General features: G+C 42.3%; 3 protein-coding genes and 1 long non-coding RNA gene across 4 annotated transcripts; 2 read left to right on the top strand and 2 right to left on the bottom strand.

The window, feature by feature from the left end:
• Window positions 1-17: 17 nt before the first annotated feature.
• Window positions 18-1,504, bottom strand: LOC135598597 (uncharacterized). The gene is made up of 2 exons (XM_065092654.1): window positions 1,172-1,504; window positions 18-1,096 (listed from the first exon to the last, which is right to left on the bottom strand). Exons 1-2 carry the CDS (start codon window positions 1,455-1,457, stop codon window positions 306-308), a joined length of 1,077 nt encoding a protein of 358 aa, XP_064948726.1. The 5' UTR covers window positions 1,458-1,504; the 3' UTR covers window positions 18-305.
• A 47-nt stretch (window positions 1,505-1,551) lies between these two features.
• Window positions 1,552-2,328, top strand: LOC135598598 (uncharacterized). Its single transcript, XR_010481600.1, has 2 exons — window positions 1,552-1,691; window positions 1,802-2,328. It is a non-coding gene; the product is annotated as an uncharacterized LOC135598598 (long non-coding RNA).
• Window positions 2,329-4,241: 1,913 nt separating this feature from the next.
• Window positions 4,242-8,624, bottom strand: LOC135598595 (iron-sulfur cluster assembly SufBD family protein ycf24-like). Its single transcript, XM_065092650.1, has 2 exons — window positions 7,089-8,624; window positions 4,242-4,584 (listed from the first exon to the last, which is right to left on the bottom strand). Exons 1-2 carry the CDS (start codon window positions 8,562-8,564, stop codon window positions 4,366-4,368), a joined length of 1,695 nt encoding a protein of 564 aa, XP_064948722.1. The 5' UTR covers window positions 8,565-8,624; the 3' UTR covers window positions 4,242-4,365.
• Window positions 8,625-8,899: 275 nt separating this feature from the next.
• On the top strand, window positions 8,900-13,511 carry LOC135598596 (E3 ubiquitin-protein ligase HAKAI homolog). The gene is made up of 3 exons (XM_065092651.1): window positions 8,900-9,224; window positions 11,341-11,399; window positions 12,176-13,511. Exons 1-3 carry the CDS (start codon window positions 8,964-8,966, stop codon window positions 13,299-13,301), a joined length of 1,446 nt encoding a protein of 481 aa, XP_064948723.1. The 5' UTR covers window positions 8,900-8,963; the 3' UTR covers window positions 13,302-13,511.
• The last annotated feature ends 714 nt before the right edge of the window (window positions 13,512-14,225 follow it).

The raw sequence follows: 14,225 nt of genomic DNA, 5'->3' as shown, positions 1-14,225 counted from the left end.
TTAATGAACTTATAATGTGTAATTAGGTCCTTAAACACTTTATTAATCAATAGCAAAGTACAGGAGCAGTTGCTCCACATCATACCTCACAATTCTCAAACATAATATATAATGCATAAACACTTGGTATCATCACATAATACTGATCAATCTTTTTATGTAGACTAAGATTCTATGCTGCATGAGCTGCTGCTGCTACTACTGCTCTCAACAGCAACACCATGCCACCTTATTATTCATACTAAACCCCCTTCTCCGTCCTTCAGTGTCTCCTCCTCTCTTCTTCCTCGTATGATCTCACGCTCTCACCTCCTGCAGACTATCCCATATCCATGGCTCATCTTGCTGGTGCAGTCGAAGGAGGCAGCAGAAGCGTCGACCACCTCAGACGCCACCGGCACCTCCGGCGAGAAGATGCAGCGCTTGCAGTCGGTGGCCAGCAGAGAGGAGGTGAAGTAGCGGTCCTCGCCGCCCATGATCGGCATCGGCACCCCCCTCTTCACCGGATTCTGGAAGTTGGGCTGGTAAGTCTGCCCCAGCACGCCCTCCACCCGCTCCGACAGCCCAAAGAACTTGAACTGCACGTCCAAGTGGGCGAAGCAGTCGTCGGCGGGAACGTTGTACTTGTGGATCCTGTCGTCCTCTTTTGTCACGGGGACGACCGTCGCCCTGATCTCGAACGACCCGGGGAGGACCACGATCACGCTGTTGACGGAGGCGGTGCGCTCCACGAGGAGGTCGCCCGCGGCAGGCGAGGACCAGGAGGAGAGGTGGCCGATGCCGAGGTCGAAGGGCTCGCCGTCGAAGGTGAAGGAGAGGTGGTCGGCGCTGCGGTCCCAGGCGGCAGCGGGGGTGGCGGAGACGGTGACGGTGTGCTTGCCGAAGAGGATGCCGAGGGACTGGATCCACGTGTAGTCGTGTCGGCGGCCGGCGGGGCGGAGGCCGATGAAGCGGGCATTGATTTGGAAGCCGGCGTCGGAGACGAGCGTGAAGTGCTGGTTCGCCTTGCCGCGGAAGTAGAACACGATGCCATCGCCGCCGACGAACCTCGGGTCCTTGCACCCTGAACCAGGCAGGTTGCAGTCCGGCTTCCTGGCTGCATACCCAACAAGAGGAGATCAGGTCAGCATCCAAAGTGGTACAACTATGCATGCAGTGCTAATGCGCTTACTTCCACAGACAGCCTCGCAGGTGGGATTGTTGCAGTCGATGAAGCAAGCCTTCTCATTGGGGTTGGCCGGCCGGAAGGACGGGCACTGATCGGGGCAGGTGATGTTGGCGCCGAAGCAGTCGCTGTTGGGGCTGTTGCAGATGAACTCGTCCGGGGGGAACTTCTTTCCGGCCACTCTCGACGGCGGTTGAGCCGGCGGCGTGGGGTTGCCGTATAGGTCGGCGTGGCCTCTAGCCACGAAAGCCAACAGCAGAGCGAGGAGGAGAGGAGCCATTGAGCTGCTCATGGTCTCGTGCAGAGCTGCACACGCCACTTGCAGAGAGGAGCTGAGGAGTAACTCGTTCAGGTATCGCCTCCATTTATAGCAAGCGTCCGGGTGAAAGAGAACTCGGAAGTCAATGGAGTTAATTGCAGTCGGTGCTTGGTGATTAGTGCTGGGGATATCTTTCTACCTCTAATCATAGTGATTCGAGTGCACTTAATGATCTCACATGCACCGGATGGGATGCTCGTGATAAAGGTCAGCTCTACTGTCGTTAGTGCAGCAATTAAATTCCACACCTCGAATCTGCCACCATTTAGAGTCACTCTTCATAGAACTTACTTGGCCTCCTTGCAATCTTACTGCAGAGTGACCTGAGCACAGTGAGGTTACTGATGCAATGAAGCACATGGTGCATACAGATTTAAGCTCAGGATTGGCTGTATCAGCTGCAATTTCTTCTCCTCTTTGATCAACTCAGGAAGGACTGGTGGTGGGCTAAGCATCAGCAAGAACTGAAAGTTTCTCTCTGTCGAGTTGATATCCCATGATAATTCTTGAAGGGCATTTTCTACTCAGAAAGCTTATGATGAGCTTATATTAATGCTGGCTTCAAAGTCTTCGATGTTATATGGAAAGCTGGGGAAGCTTCAGGGACTGAGATAGAAAATAGCTGCTGTGTTAGCTGATGCCTCGTGGGAGCAGACAATGCTTTGGATTCCAGTGCAGAGGAAGTTGGGGGGAAGAGCTCACACATTGGCCTCAGTTTTCTATTCATTCTCTCTCCATCATGAAGCACTGGACTGATCTGGGGATCTCACCCTCCCTCCGTTCTACAGCTTGACTTTGTTTATTCCCTTCGATGAAGTCAAAAACCTTCCATGAATTTTTACCATTGCTCATGGCTAGCTGGCTATGTGTGCTGTCAGAATAGATTGCCTTTGCTTCTGCATCGAGTGGTAGTGTCTAATTCTCTTCTCCTTTCAGTGGTGATCAGAATGGACTTTTACCCCACCATTGCCTTGTTGGTAACTGTGCAGCATCCTACGGTAGATCGGTATCGGAGAATTCAGTACCAAAGGAATCATTCTTCACTGCTGTATGTGGATGGATTGAGTTGACCTGTAGGCATTAGGGACAGGGTTAAGGTTGACAGCTTCTGAAGCCATCAAGAAACCCTCCTTGACAATGTAAGTGGCATCGAGTGTGCATCTGGTGATGCTTTCTTGCAGAAGAAACATCTAACGTTTGGCATCTGTAGTTTCTTCACTGGCCTACTTCTTAGGAAAAGCTCCGAGGTTTTAGTTTTCTTTTTTCCTTCAGATTATGATATTTTTTTTCTATATTTTCTTTAAGAAAAAAAAAATCAAAACACCGTTAAAAAAGGGTTCCCTACTAAAATTTAGTTTCTACGGATTTTTTTTTTCTTGAATAGAGTTAGAGTTGTCATCCTTTATTTTGAAATATATAAAAATATTCTTAATTTTCACTCAACAGCACTTAAAAACTCTCAGATAAAATAGTTTATGTTTGTAAAAAATTGAATTACTTAAAAACGGAAATGATCTTAAATAGGACTAAAGTATTTTTAATTTAGTAATAACAAAACGATATAACCCTATTCAAAAACACTACAATTGGTTTTATTGGTTCGGTCTATTTAAATTTCGACAGAAAACTCAAAAGCTAAAACTACCTCCTCGCAGTGAGGATATTTTCACCATGTAAAAAAGGAAAACCTCTCTTCTAATATTTTGGAAATAAGAGATGTTATAAAAAAAAAAAATCATAAGCTTAAGCTTTCCCAAAAAATGGCCTTTCATATCTTTAGACATCAAGTGAGAGTGGGGGTTAATTATAGATTACCACAGTAGTTAGATCTTAATATTTCGATCTTTAGATTTAAAAATTTATATTAAAATTTATATAGCTATAAATCCCTATAATTATGAAGGTGAAAAATCTAACTTAATTTATTCTAATATCATTGATTTTATCTTACGAAAATAATAAATAAAAAATTATAATTTTAATATTTTAATTAATGATGATAAAAAAGATGACCCAAAACTATTGTAGATGAAAAAAAAAACGATGATAAAAAGATGAGGACTGGAAGTCGTTTGTTGACCCAAAAATTACCCTTCGGATCCTCCCGACATCTACATCTGTCGACAACCTCGAAGCAGAAGTGGCGTGCACAATGGTATCACAGTTATTGTCATGAATCTTGCACACCGTCTCTTACTCCACGCCAATGCCATTAAGCAAATCGAAGGAGGCAATTAATCCTACCATTTAGTTGACTCAAGAACACATGGATTAATCTAATCTTTCTCCACGTGTTCCCAGTTCAGCCTCAGTCATTCCACTTCCCATGTATGTTCTCACGCTTTCTCGTAGCTGGACTTCCCCCTTGTGTGCTTCTTAGCAGAAGAAGAAGAGCCATCACCATGTAAGAAGAGAAGCATAATTGTGAAGGGATCAATCCACAGAGGTTTTATTAGGCTCGCATTAAACGCAACAGTAGTCAAACACAACAATTGAATATTTGAAGCATCATTTAAGGCATCCAAGGCCTAAATTCCTCTTACTTTCACCGTGCATGAATCACTTGCTGATGAACAGACTTGATGAGAATCCATACCTGAAAACAAAAGGCTAAGATCCAGATCTCCCTTGAGCTGAGAGGATACGGAAAGCTCTGATCTTTACTGGGAAAACAGGTAGAATCTTGTGAGCAACATTCTCATCTCCAAACAGAAGGTACATTGAGCTTGGATTTATCATCGACGTGGTCATCTCGTATGAAGAACAAAATAAAGAGGGCATTCGATATTGACTTCTGTGCCATAAGTCACCCTGCTTTTTTATCAAGCTATACAGTATACAAGAAGTCCTGACTTTTTGTTCCGCTAAGAGACGAGGATATTTACCCAACAGACCCCTCTAATTTCAAGTTCATGAGTGCATTCACCTCAGAGGCAAACTCGAGGGGGAGCTTGTCGAAAACATCCCTGCAGAATCCACCTATCATTGCAGCTACGGCCTTTTCGTGATCAATCCCCCTTTGCTGAAAATAGAAGAGCTGATCTTCGCCTATCTTCGAAGTGCTTGCTTCATGCTCAACACAGGCTGTAGGGTTCTTTACCTGGTCGATGCACAGTCAACTTATCAATATAAGCAATTGACTAAATTTACAGACATGGAAAGTATGTTGTTTAATGATACATATAATCTGGAAACTGTATATACAAAGATGGAAGTTAATCACGCAATCAAGAACTATTAAACAGATGCCAATTGGTACAAATAATCTAGCAAGAGTAGGTACAAATAAGAAGGTCGATTCACAATCAAGATTGATCAAACCGATGCCAAATCGATCTATAAATAGAAGCCATTATCTATTGTCTTTTTTTCCTCAAAGATCTAGTGCAATCAACATTTGCTCTTTAACATAAATGCTAAAGTTATATGCATAAATGCCCATGGATATGTAGAGCTTAATTGTAAAGGTGACAAACATTGCTTACTCAATCAAATCAATTGGCTTAAGAGAAATAGCAAGTAGTCATTAGCTATTTTCCTCAAGGATCAAGTGCAATCCATATTTACTCATCACCAGAAATGCTAAGGATACAAAGCATAAATGCACATGGATATATAAAACTTCAACTGTAAAGTAACAAAATTGAAACTCTTCACTGTTACTATGAGGAACAGCCATATATATGTATATACATTAATCAAAATTCTAATGAAAAGACAACAGCCTCATAAAAATGCATAGAACACAAGCACCTTAATGCAGAATACCAGATGACCTCGATATAACCTAACAGAAAATCTGTTGCGCACTAATCAAAATGACTGTTGTAGCCAACGGGCAATGGAATGAATTTCGTATGTATTAACATTTCCAAAAAATGGTTTTGTCAAAAATCCCACAGGTATTGGGACCATTAATTAAAGAATACAGATCTCTGTGGAGTTTTTGAAATAAAAAAAGAAGTACCATCTGGGTAATACTTCCAAAGGATTTGCTAACAAACACATGTTCTACAACTGCTAAGACAGCAGATATATCTAAGGAAAAAATATCCAAAACAATGGTGGCACAAGCATAAATAAGAATTTAGCAGGTTCAGAAGATATTTTGTGTGGTTAAAACCAAACCTAATAAAACCCCATAAAATAATGAAGACAACAAGTCTATAAAAACACGTAATCTCAATCTCTAACCAATTAACATCTGACTATGTTGCTTTGGCCGATCACAAATTCATAATTTAGCATTCAACCAATTCTATTGACCACACTGACCACCAAAAGGTCTAAAGGACAAGTCTCTTGAGAAGCAAATAAAAACATAGTTAGTAGAGCGTCAGATTCTATTCACCACTTCTCTTGCTATCTCCTTTCCTGTTGTAATTGGCAGCAAACACAATAATGGCATCTATTTCAAGTCATATACACAAGTGTCTTTTTCTCCTTCATCTTTGTATGGCATACATACATGACATCTTTTTGTGTAACTGGTTAATTACTATGATGATGTCTTTATACAATACAATTAATATTATCTTCTGACAAAGTTGCATTTTGATCATTACTTTTCATCCTCTTATATATATATTATCTTTGATATTTTTAATTTTGTAATTCTTAAAGTTAGATATCTTATTAACTATGCAGTTAAAATCTTTCAGCATATAATATTTCTTATTTTTATCATATTTTATTTTTTAAAATTATTTTTAGGTCAATCTTAATCATGCTGATCTGATCTGACCAACCTCGAAAATATTGTCCCTAACTGATATAAGCCTAATCTTATGAACTATGTTCATGATACACACATTTTGCTCCTGCAAACTAACCAAATCAATGAAGATGTGAGAATTAAACACATAGAATACATATGTATATTTTGATGTCTGCATGTAATTAAGTGCTTACATAATGCTCAATAAAAGAAAATAATAAAAATGCATCACACTAGAAGCACTACCACCATTAAACATTTTTACTTAGAAATAACCTAAGTAAGACATACAGATGTTCTCATCAGTTACTAGCATGAATAATTTCAATAACCTTAACCAATTGTCTTCTTTATGTTTTGTGTCAAAATGTGTATAAAAAATTTATAAAAAAAATCAGTTCTTGTTTACTAAACAACCATATCCAATTTCCTTTTTCTGGTTGCATATATTTGTCTATGCACCATAATTTATTGTCATTGACCACATTAAGCAAGTCACTTTAATCAGAACAATTTGGAAAATATAGGCCAGGCTCCACTATTAAAGCAAAATTTCTAAATTGTCGACTTGCAAGTAGACTCACAACTCTCATGTAGATGCAAATCATAAATGCATAACCATAACTGCATTAAACATCAACCAGATAGATCCATTTAAAGTCTATCGCATGCATGTCTGCAGAGTTTAAAGGTATCACCTAATTCTTATGGAAGTTCAAAGAAAAAGATTAGTAACTCCAATTCTTTGAAGGGACCAAAATTGCTTGGCCTTGCAGAAAAAAAGGAAACTTGATCCAGCATCTCACATTAAGGAGAAAAATTACAGGTCATAATAAATATAAACAAGACATGATAAGCCAATCTATAACGATAAATAGGCAGCTTACCTCTATGTAGGGATATGTGTTTGCACCAGCTGTGTCACCAATAAGCATAGAATCACATTGTGAAAAGTTACGAGCATTTTCTGCATCAGGCTGGACCTTAACAAGCCCCCGGTAACAATTCCTCGACTTCCCAGCAGATATGCCCTTGGAGACTATTCGACTCCTAGTATTCTTCCCCTGATGAATCATCTTTGTTCCTGTATCTGCTTGCTGAAAATCCTTTGTCAGTGCTACCGAGTAAAACTCACCTACTGTGTCGTCCCCCCTCAGAATTACGCTGGGGTACTTCCATGTTATTGCGGACCCAGTTTCCACCTGTGTCCAAGAAATTTTAGACCCTTTACCTTGACAAAGCCCCCTCTTTGTCACAAAATTGTAGATCCCACCGATGCCTTGCTCATCCCCAGCATACCAGTTCTGCACAGTGGAGTACTTGATCTCGGCCCCCTCATGACAGTAAAGCTCCACCACCGCAGCATGTAGCTGGTTCTTATCATAGGAAGGCGCCGTGCAGCCTTCCAAGTAGCTCACATAGCTCCGTTCATCAGCGATGATCAGAGTCCTCTCGAACTGTCCAGTCTCCCGGTCGTTAATACGGAAGTAGGTGGAAATTTCCATGGGGCTCACAGTGTCCTTGGGGATGTAGCAGAAGGAACCGTCACTGAAGACAGCAGAATTGAGGGCGGCATAGTAGTTATCCCCCGGGGGGACGACCTCGCCCAGGTAACGACGGACGAGGTCTGGGTACTCCCTGATTGCCTCAGAGATGGAGCAAAATATGACGCCTTTCTCAGCGAGGGCGGCACGGTGTGTGGTGGCGATGGAGGTGGAGTCGATGACGGCGTCAACTGCGACGTTGGCGAGGCGCTTCTGCTCGTTGAGGGGGATGCCGAGGCGGTCAAAGGTCTCGAGGAGCTTCGGGTCGACCTCGTCGAGACTACCAAGCTTGGGCTTCCGCTTGGGCTCGGAGTAGTAGCAGATGGACTGGAGGTCGATGGGTGGGTAGCGGTTGTCCGACCACTGCGGCTCGCGCATGGCCTGGAAGCGGCGGAAGGCGCGGAGGCGGAACTGGAGCATCCAGTCAGGCTCGCCCTTCTTGGCGGAGATTAGGCGTACGGTGCCCTCATCAAGGCCCTTGGGGATCGAGACAGACTCGATGTCAGAAACAAAGCCCCACTGTGAGTAGTCCCGCTTCAAGAACCGCTCGATGGGGTCGCCGTCCTCCTTGCCGCCACCGTCGTTGGGGGAGCGGCTGGGTTTGCGGTCGGTTTGCACGGCACGTATCGGATCCGAGCGAGGACTCCTTTGGGGGGGTGGGACTGGGATTAGGGTTCTTGAATTGGGGAAGAAGCTGATGCGACGAAACCCTAGGCGTAGATCCGAGGGATTTGTATGTTTGTATCGGGGTGGGGTTTGGAGAGGGGAGAGGGGGGAGAAGAGGGACGTGGAGGATGATGAGGTGGTGGAGGAAGCCATTGAGGAGAGAGGAAACAGCCGATGCGCGAAGAGAGGCCAGTCTGGGGAAGAAGAAGAAGAAGAGGAAGAAGAGGAGGGCGTGTGGAGGGGATGCGACGGAAGGCACACCCCTGCGAGGTCCGCTCGAATGCTGCCACGTGGTTAGCTCCAGTGGATTGGGTCGGTCACGCCGGCACGAATTAGTGGTCATCGGCTAGATCGAATCCGACCAAATCCGAGTCGAATCCGAACATATCCTAATCGTCCAAATCCGAATCCAATAGTAACTCTCATTCACGTGCATTTCACGTGCAAAGTTCTCTCTCACGTTATATAGATGAAACTAAACCTGAATCATCAATCACCCATACCGGAATCAATCGAACTCGTAATCGCGAGGGAGGAGAGCGGCAGAGGACGATGCTGCAGATTCGACTGCGGAAGGTATCGGCGGGGGACGGCGGCGGAGCGTCGGTGAAGCCTCACCCGCTGGCGAACACGGTGACGGTGGCGTGCCCCGACCACCTCAACATCGCCGGCCTCCCGGTGGCCAAGAGCCTCGGCGCCGTCACCTCCTCCGCAGCCGTCCGAACCGTCGGCCGCCGCTCCCGGCGCAACCTTGGCGAGCGGGTTCACTTCTGCGTGCGTTGCGATTTCCCTATCGCCATGTACGGCCGCCTGGTATTGTTCGCCTTCTCGTCTCTACCGTTCGATTAGGTCTTCTCTATCTCCGTTATCTACTATTAGTCTCTCTTCGCGTTTCTTCCTTCTGGTAATATGTTTTGTTGAGAACGAGCCGTGGTTAGGCCTGGGAGAGTCTAGGTCCTGAGAAGTACCGCACAGAAGGTTTCCTATTGGGGAGGAACAAATCTAGAATATTGGGAATCAATGAGAAGACTATTGTCCTGTGTCGCGGTGGTCACAATAAATTTCAGAAGATAGGTTATTGAATTGTTCTTTTTGACATTGCAATAGTTGATGCTGGGATTATTAAGGAATAGGTTTACCACTTCGGGTAATATAGTCATTGAGGAGGAATAGTGGGAAGATTTATTCTCTTGTGTCCTGATGCTGGAATTAAATATCAGAATGTAGATTGGAACTAGGAAGATGTAGTCTCTCTTTTCAGAAATATGGACATTGCATTGTTCTTTTTGACATTGCATCATGAGATGTTCCTATTTTCAAAACTTTATTACATATTAGTTGTCATTTTTTACAGATTTCTAAAGTTGTTCTCATAGACTCTTATTCATTTCACTATGGATTCTGAAAATGCTGATGGACCCATAGAGCTGTGTGGATCTTTGTAGAAATAAGTTGATGATTAACCTCTTTGACTAAATTTAACTATCCGGTTTTATGATAATTCAGTTAGCATGCTGAACTTGATGCTTCTTTCCAATGTGAATTTTGTTTTTGATGGAAAAAAGAACTGTGAGTTGTACATGTTATGCAAGATTTTTCATTTATAGAATATATCATAGACTTCTGATTCAGATTTAGAAAATGCTGGAATGAAGGCACATGTTGCAATTACTGTCATTGAAGACTGTTTGCAAGATAGGGCTAGACATTTGTTGGTTGGCCAGGGGAAGAAGATGTTTCTAGAGATTCCTTTTAGAGATTGAATTTGTGATGGACTTAGTCATAAGAATTATAATGATTAATGTAAGAACTACTTAATGCTACACTGGAATCAGTTAATTGACATGTATTCTGAGGCCTTATCCTGAAATAAAAGATGTGACAAACTTTATGAACTTCAGAAACTTTTTATCATGACTGGTTTATGAAGTTTTTAGTCCTTATAATTTATCGTACTATGTATCTTAGGGCTTAGTCTCGGTGCGTATAGCAGTTGACATGGTATAATCATGCAGAGGATTTTAACAAATTGACGTAATGACGTGGATACCTTTCTCAATCCAAATACTGAATGCAACTTACAAGAAACATCAAACTATTAACCCCCTTGAGCTGGACAATGAGATTTTTGCTTTTGATTGTGAGAGAAATGCTGTTTTACTTGATCTAAATATTGGAATTTTTTAGTAATAGAAAACATCTTGTACACTGGTTTCCTTCTTAAATGAAAAATTAAATGAGACTTCAGGATGAGAAACCAGAAAAAGAAAAAAAATAAAACAAGGAATGAAACATCTGCATTTTATGTATTTCAAGAATATGGCAAAACTCCCGCTCCTTTACAGTCTATTTTATTGAAGAAAAAAAATGTCGATAGAAGCTTAAAAAAACAACTCCTAGATTTGGAGAATGCACACTTTTTTATGCCTTTTTTTTTCTTTTCAGTTGTGTTGCCGATTTTACCGTGTTTGCATGGTTGACAAGATGCTTATCTAATTGATCAAAATTTTGTTCCCCTATGGTGGCTTTGGTAATTGACAGCCACTGTAGCTTCTTTATTCTAACAACAATAAATTGAGCATGTTGGAGGATGACACACCTATCTTGCAACCATTCCCAATAAAATTAGATAAGCTAATTAAGACCTTGATATTTTCTACTTCCAAATTTTTAATTTTATACTACTCGTCATCCATTATATATAGTGTTGGGAAGTCATCATTTTGCTGGATAAATTAGTCCTCATAATTTTATCTGGAATGCTAGACAGGTTTAAATTTGAAGGTGGCTTGTATGGCTGAAGATTTCATTTTTTTTTTGTTTTCTGTTGATGACTATGATTTGCATGCACAATAAAATGGGTAACATAGTGTTGAACTTTAGTTGGTTATAGTCTGTGTGCTGTTACTATAACCTAAAATATTTGCAGGTACCATGTGAACATGCTTTCTGTTTGACATGTGCAAGAAGTGATGCTAGCTGCTGCCTGTAAGATCTTTTTACCTGAGCTTATCTATTTATTTATTTATGAATCGGCTATTCGATCTGCATTGGACTTGGGTTTTGTTTTTTTGGTGTCTCTTATAGTATTTAAGATCCAAATTTTGGAATAGTTTGTTCTTTCATGCATTGTAAAATGGAGTTATTAACTGTTTGATTCTTACCACTTGACAGTAACTTTAACCAAGTGTTTTCTGTTGGTCTACCTTTGACAATCAAGTTTACCATTGTAATTTAGTGGTCAACATGTTTAAACGGTATTAACATTCATCAACCACAATATTTTTGTTGTTACTAATTTCCAATCATCTCATTATCATAGTCACCATTTATTCCCAATATACGTCCAGCCTATTTTAATGAGCATAGACAATTGATGGACTCTTTTATAGAGCATTGCCGTTGGAGAGACTTCTTTCTGTTCCCAATTCATCTTATCATTTAATATTGAAGTTTTTATGCATCAAATCATCTTTATTGTTACTTGGACGATACATTCTGGTGGTTGAAGATAGACATGAGCTTCCAAATTAGGAAGTGTGGCCACAATACTCTCTGTGCAATGGATATTCTTGGTTGTTTGATTTGTACATTTGTTTGAGAGAGAAATATTGCAGCACCAACTATTAGAAAACTTTTACACAAAATGTATAACAAGGGTCCTATTTATATTGATTCCACTGCAAAATTATGTTCCATTATTCTTGGATTTTATTATTACCGATTTTACTGGATATGACTGTTGTTATTTCCTTTTTTTGCAGCTGCAATGAACGTATTCAGAAGATCCAATCTATCAAAATGATGGAGGGCATCTTTATATGTGCTGCTCCTAACTGTCTAAAGTCCTTTCTCAAACAATCAGACTTTGAATCTCATATTCGTGAGGCTCATGCTGACCTTCAATCCAATACCAAGGAGGGCGGCACTGAGACTGAGGCAAGTGCGTCATCTATCAATTCTTGTAAGCAATTATTACTGCAAGAGACATCCATTGCTGGTGCACCACCAATGTCAGGCTTCTCCCCGAGCACAAACCCTCAGAATCACTATCGTGATGAAAGAACTCGTCACCAACAGTCTAATGATCATCCATTTTCGGTGGTGCCACTTCATTTGAAGCCAATGCCATTCAATGGCCCCCAACAGCGCCAGCCAGGTGATATCCAGGCAGACAATAACCCACATCCCAACAGCTGGGTTAATCAGCCCCAAAGTTTTTTGGGCCAGGCTGGTTCTCAGAATCGACAAGTCTCTGATCAACTGCTTTCCGAGAAACAAGGGAATGCTTTCCAGTCCTCATCCTCAAATTACCCGCCATCGCAACCCCCTTTACTGCCAAACTATCAGTTATCTATAAATTCCAACCAGGCCGTAGTTCCTCATGCAGCATTTAGTTATGCTCATCATTCTACAAAAGGATCTGAACAATATTACAATGCTCCCTACGAAATTCCACACACACAGCAGGTGCCAACAGGTGGGCCAGCAGAGGGGTCAGTATTAGGGCCTTCTCCGGCTTCAGCAGGAATGCCAAGTTTTCCAGGCAGTGCACTATGCCTTTGGGGTTCTGGCCAGATGATTGTACCCTTGAACCAACACTTCATGCGAGCTCAAGGGGTTCCAGAGCGATACATGAATGTGACGGATTCTCAGGGAAGAATTCAGTCGATGCAAGGTGATGGTCGTCAGATTTCAGGAGGATGGCTGCTGAATCATTCTCAAGTTGGTCAGCCATCACAGCTCCAAGGTGTATCAGCCGTTCATAGTGATAGTAAGGGTGTCTTGGCACAGCAAGTACCACTTCCACCGCCACAACCACAGCCTCTACCGACGTCTCAGCAGCTTAACGCCGGGAAGGTCTCTGGTTTTAGCTCTGTAAATCAATAGGATCAGGACTATGGTTAGCAGAATTGCAGTAATGGTTTTGCCAATTTTTTGCTTTTGTTGATGCGATGTACATTGCCCCCTGAAAGTTATTCCGGCGAGTGTTTTGATCGGTTGAATGTGGTGTCTGATTAGTGTAATAAATTCTCCTTTTACCTTTTTTCCAGTGCATAATGCTTTTGAAGTTGAAAGGAAAATAATGAATTTATGATATGCCTTTCTGCCTCTCGTGTGATGCTCCAAAATAATGAATCAGATCGTTGTTCATCGACAAAAACAGGATCAAGATTCATCTTTATCTTTAGGAGATGGTCTAATTCAACCTTGTGTGGCTTGTTCGACTGTATTTAGGTGATAGAAATCAATCATACTCATGAAAGATTTGATCAACTAGTTTGTTCGTCGCATCTACGTGGGACGAAGACTCGGCTTCTATCTGGTAAATCCTGATGCGAACATGCTCCTGGGAGGGCCCAGCGTGATGATATCCCCCTCTCTCATCTCGTGATCAGCCATCCACCAGGGCGAGCAGGCGACTCCAAGATTGCTCGGGGAAGAACATCACGTGCTCGCGTGGGCCATCGGCAACCGCAGCCTGCAGCAAAGAGGAGGGAAGAAGGCAGCAGAGGGAGGGGGAGGGGTGGGGGGAATGCATTGGTTGGTTGGCGGTGTCTCCGTGAGTTGACAGCGAAGTGCATCGATGGTGAGTGGTGGATTTATGCCCGCTGTCTGTACTACTAAATCCGCCGCATGTGGCCTTTGCTTCCTCTTCTGCCTCTCCCTCCTCCTCCTCGACCACCAATCAGGCTGTTAATCTCGTTCACCAGACTCCAAGCTATCTCATTCTCAACACTGTAGTAGGAATGGCCCCGTTCATGGCCATGAACTACATCATTCGTGCTTTTATTCTAATCTTGCATGATTGAT

The sequence above is a fragment of the Musa acuminata genome, chromosome BXJ2-1 (assembly GCF_036884655.1).
Source record: "Musa acuminata AAA Group cultivar baxijiao chromosome BXJ2-1, Cavendish_Baxijiao_AAA, whole genome shotgun sequence".
NCBI lineage: Eukaryota > Viridiplantae > Streptophyta > Magnoliopsida > Zingiberales > Musaceae > Musa > Musa acuminata.
This window is presented reverse-complemented; position numbering and strand designations above follow the sequence as displayed.

Excerpts from the sequence above, each read along its gene's own strand:
- LOC135598596 (XM_065092651.1), top strand. The coding sequence starts at position 8,964 with ATGCTGCAGATTCGACTGCGGAAGGTATCGGCGGGGGACGGCGGCGGA. Across the intron at positions 9,225-11,340 it reads TCGCCATGTACGGCCGCCTG|GTACCATGTGAACATGCTTT; the intron begins GTATTGTTCGCC and ends AAATATTTGCAG. Across the intron at positions 11,400-12,175 it reads AGTGATGCTAGCTGCTGCCT|CTGCAATGAACGTATTCAGA; the intron begins GTAAGATCTTTT and ends CTTTTTTTGCAG.
- LOC135598597 (XM_065092654.1), bottom strand. The coding sequence starts at position 1,457 with ATGAGCAGCTCAATGGCTCCTCTCCTCCTCGCTCTGCTGTTGGCTTTC. Across the intron at positions 1,097-1,171 it reads CTGCGAGGCTGTCTGTGGAA|CCAGGAAGCCGGACTGCAAC; the intron begins GTAAGCGCATTA and ends TTGGGTATGCAG.
- LOC135598595 (XM_065092650.1), bottom strand. The coding sequence starts at position 8,564 with ATGGCTTCCTCCACCACCTCATCATCCTCCACGTCCCTCTTCTCCCCC. Across the intron at positions 4,585-7,088 it reads ACACATATCCCTACATAGAG|GTAAAGAACCCTACAGCCTG; the intron begins GTAAGCTGCCTA and ends TGCATCGACCAG.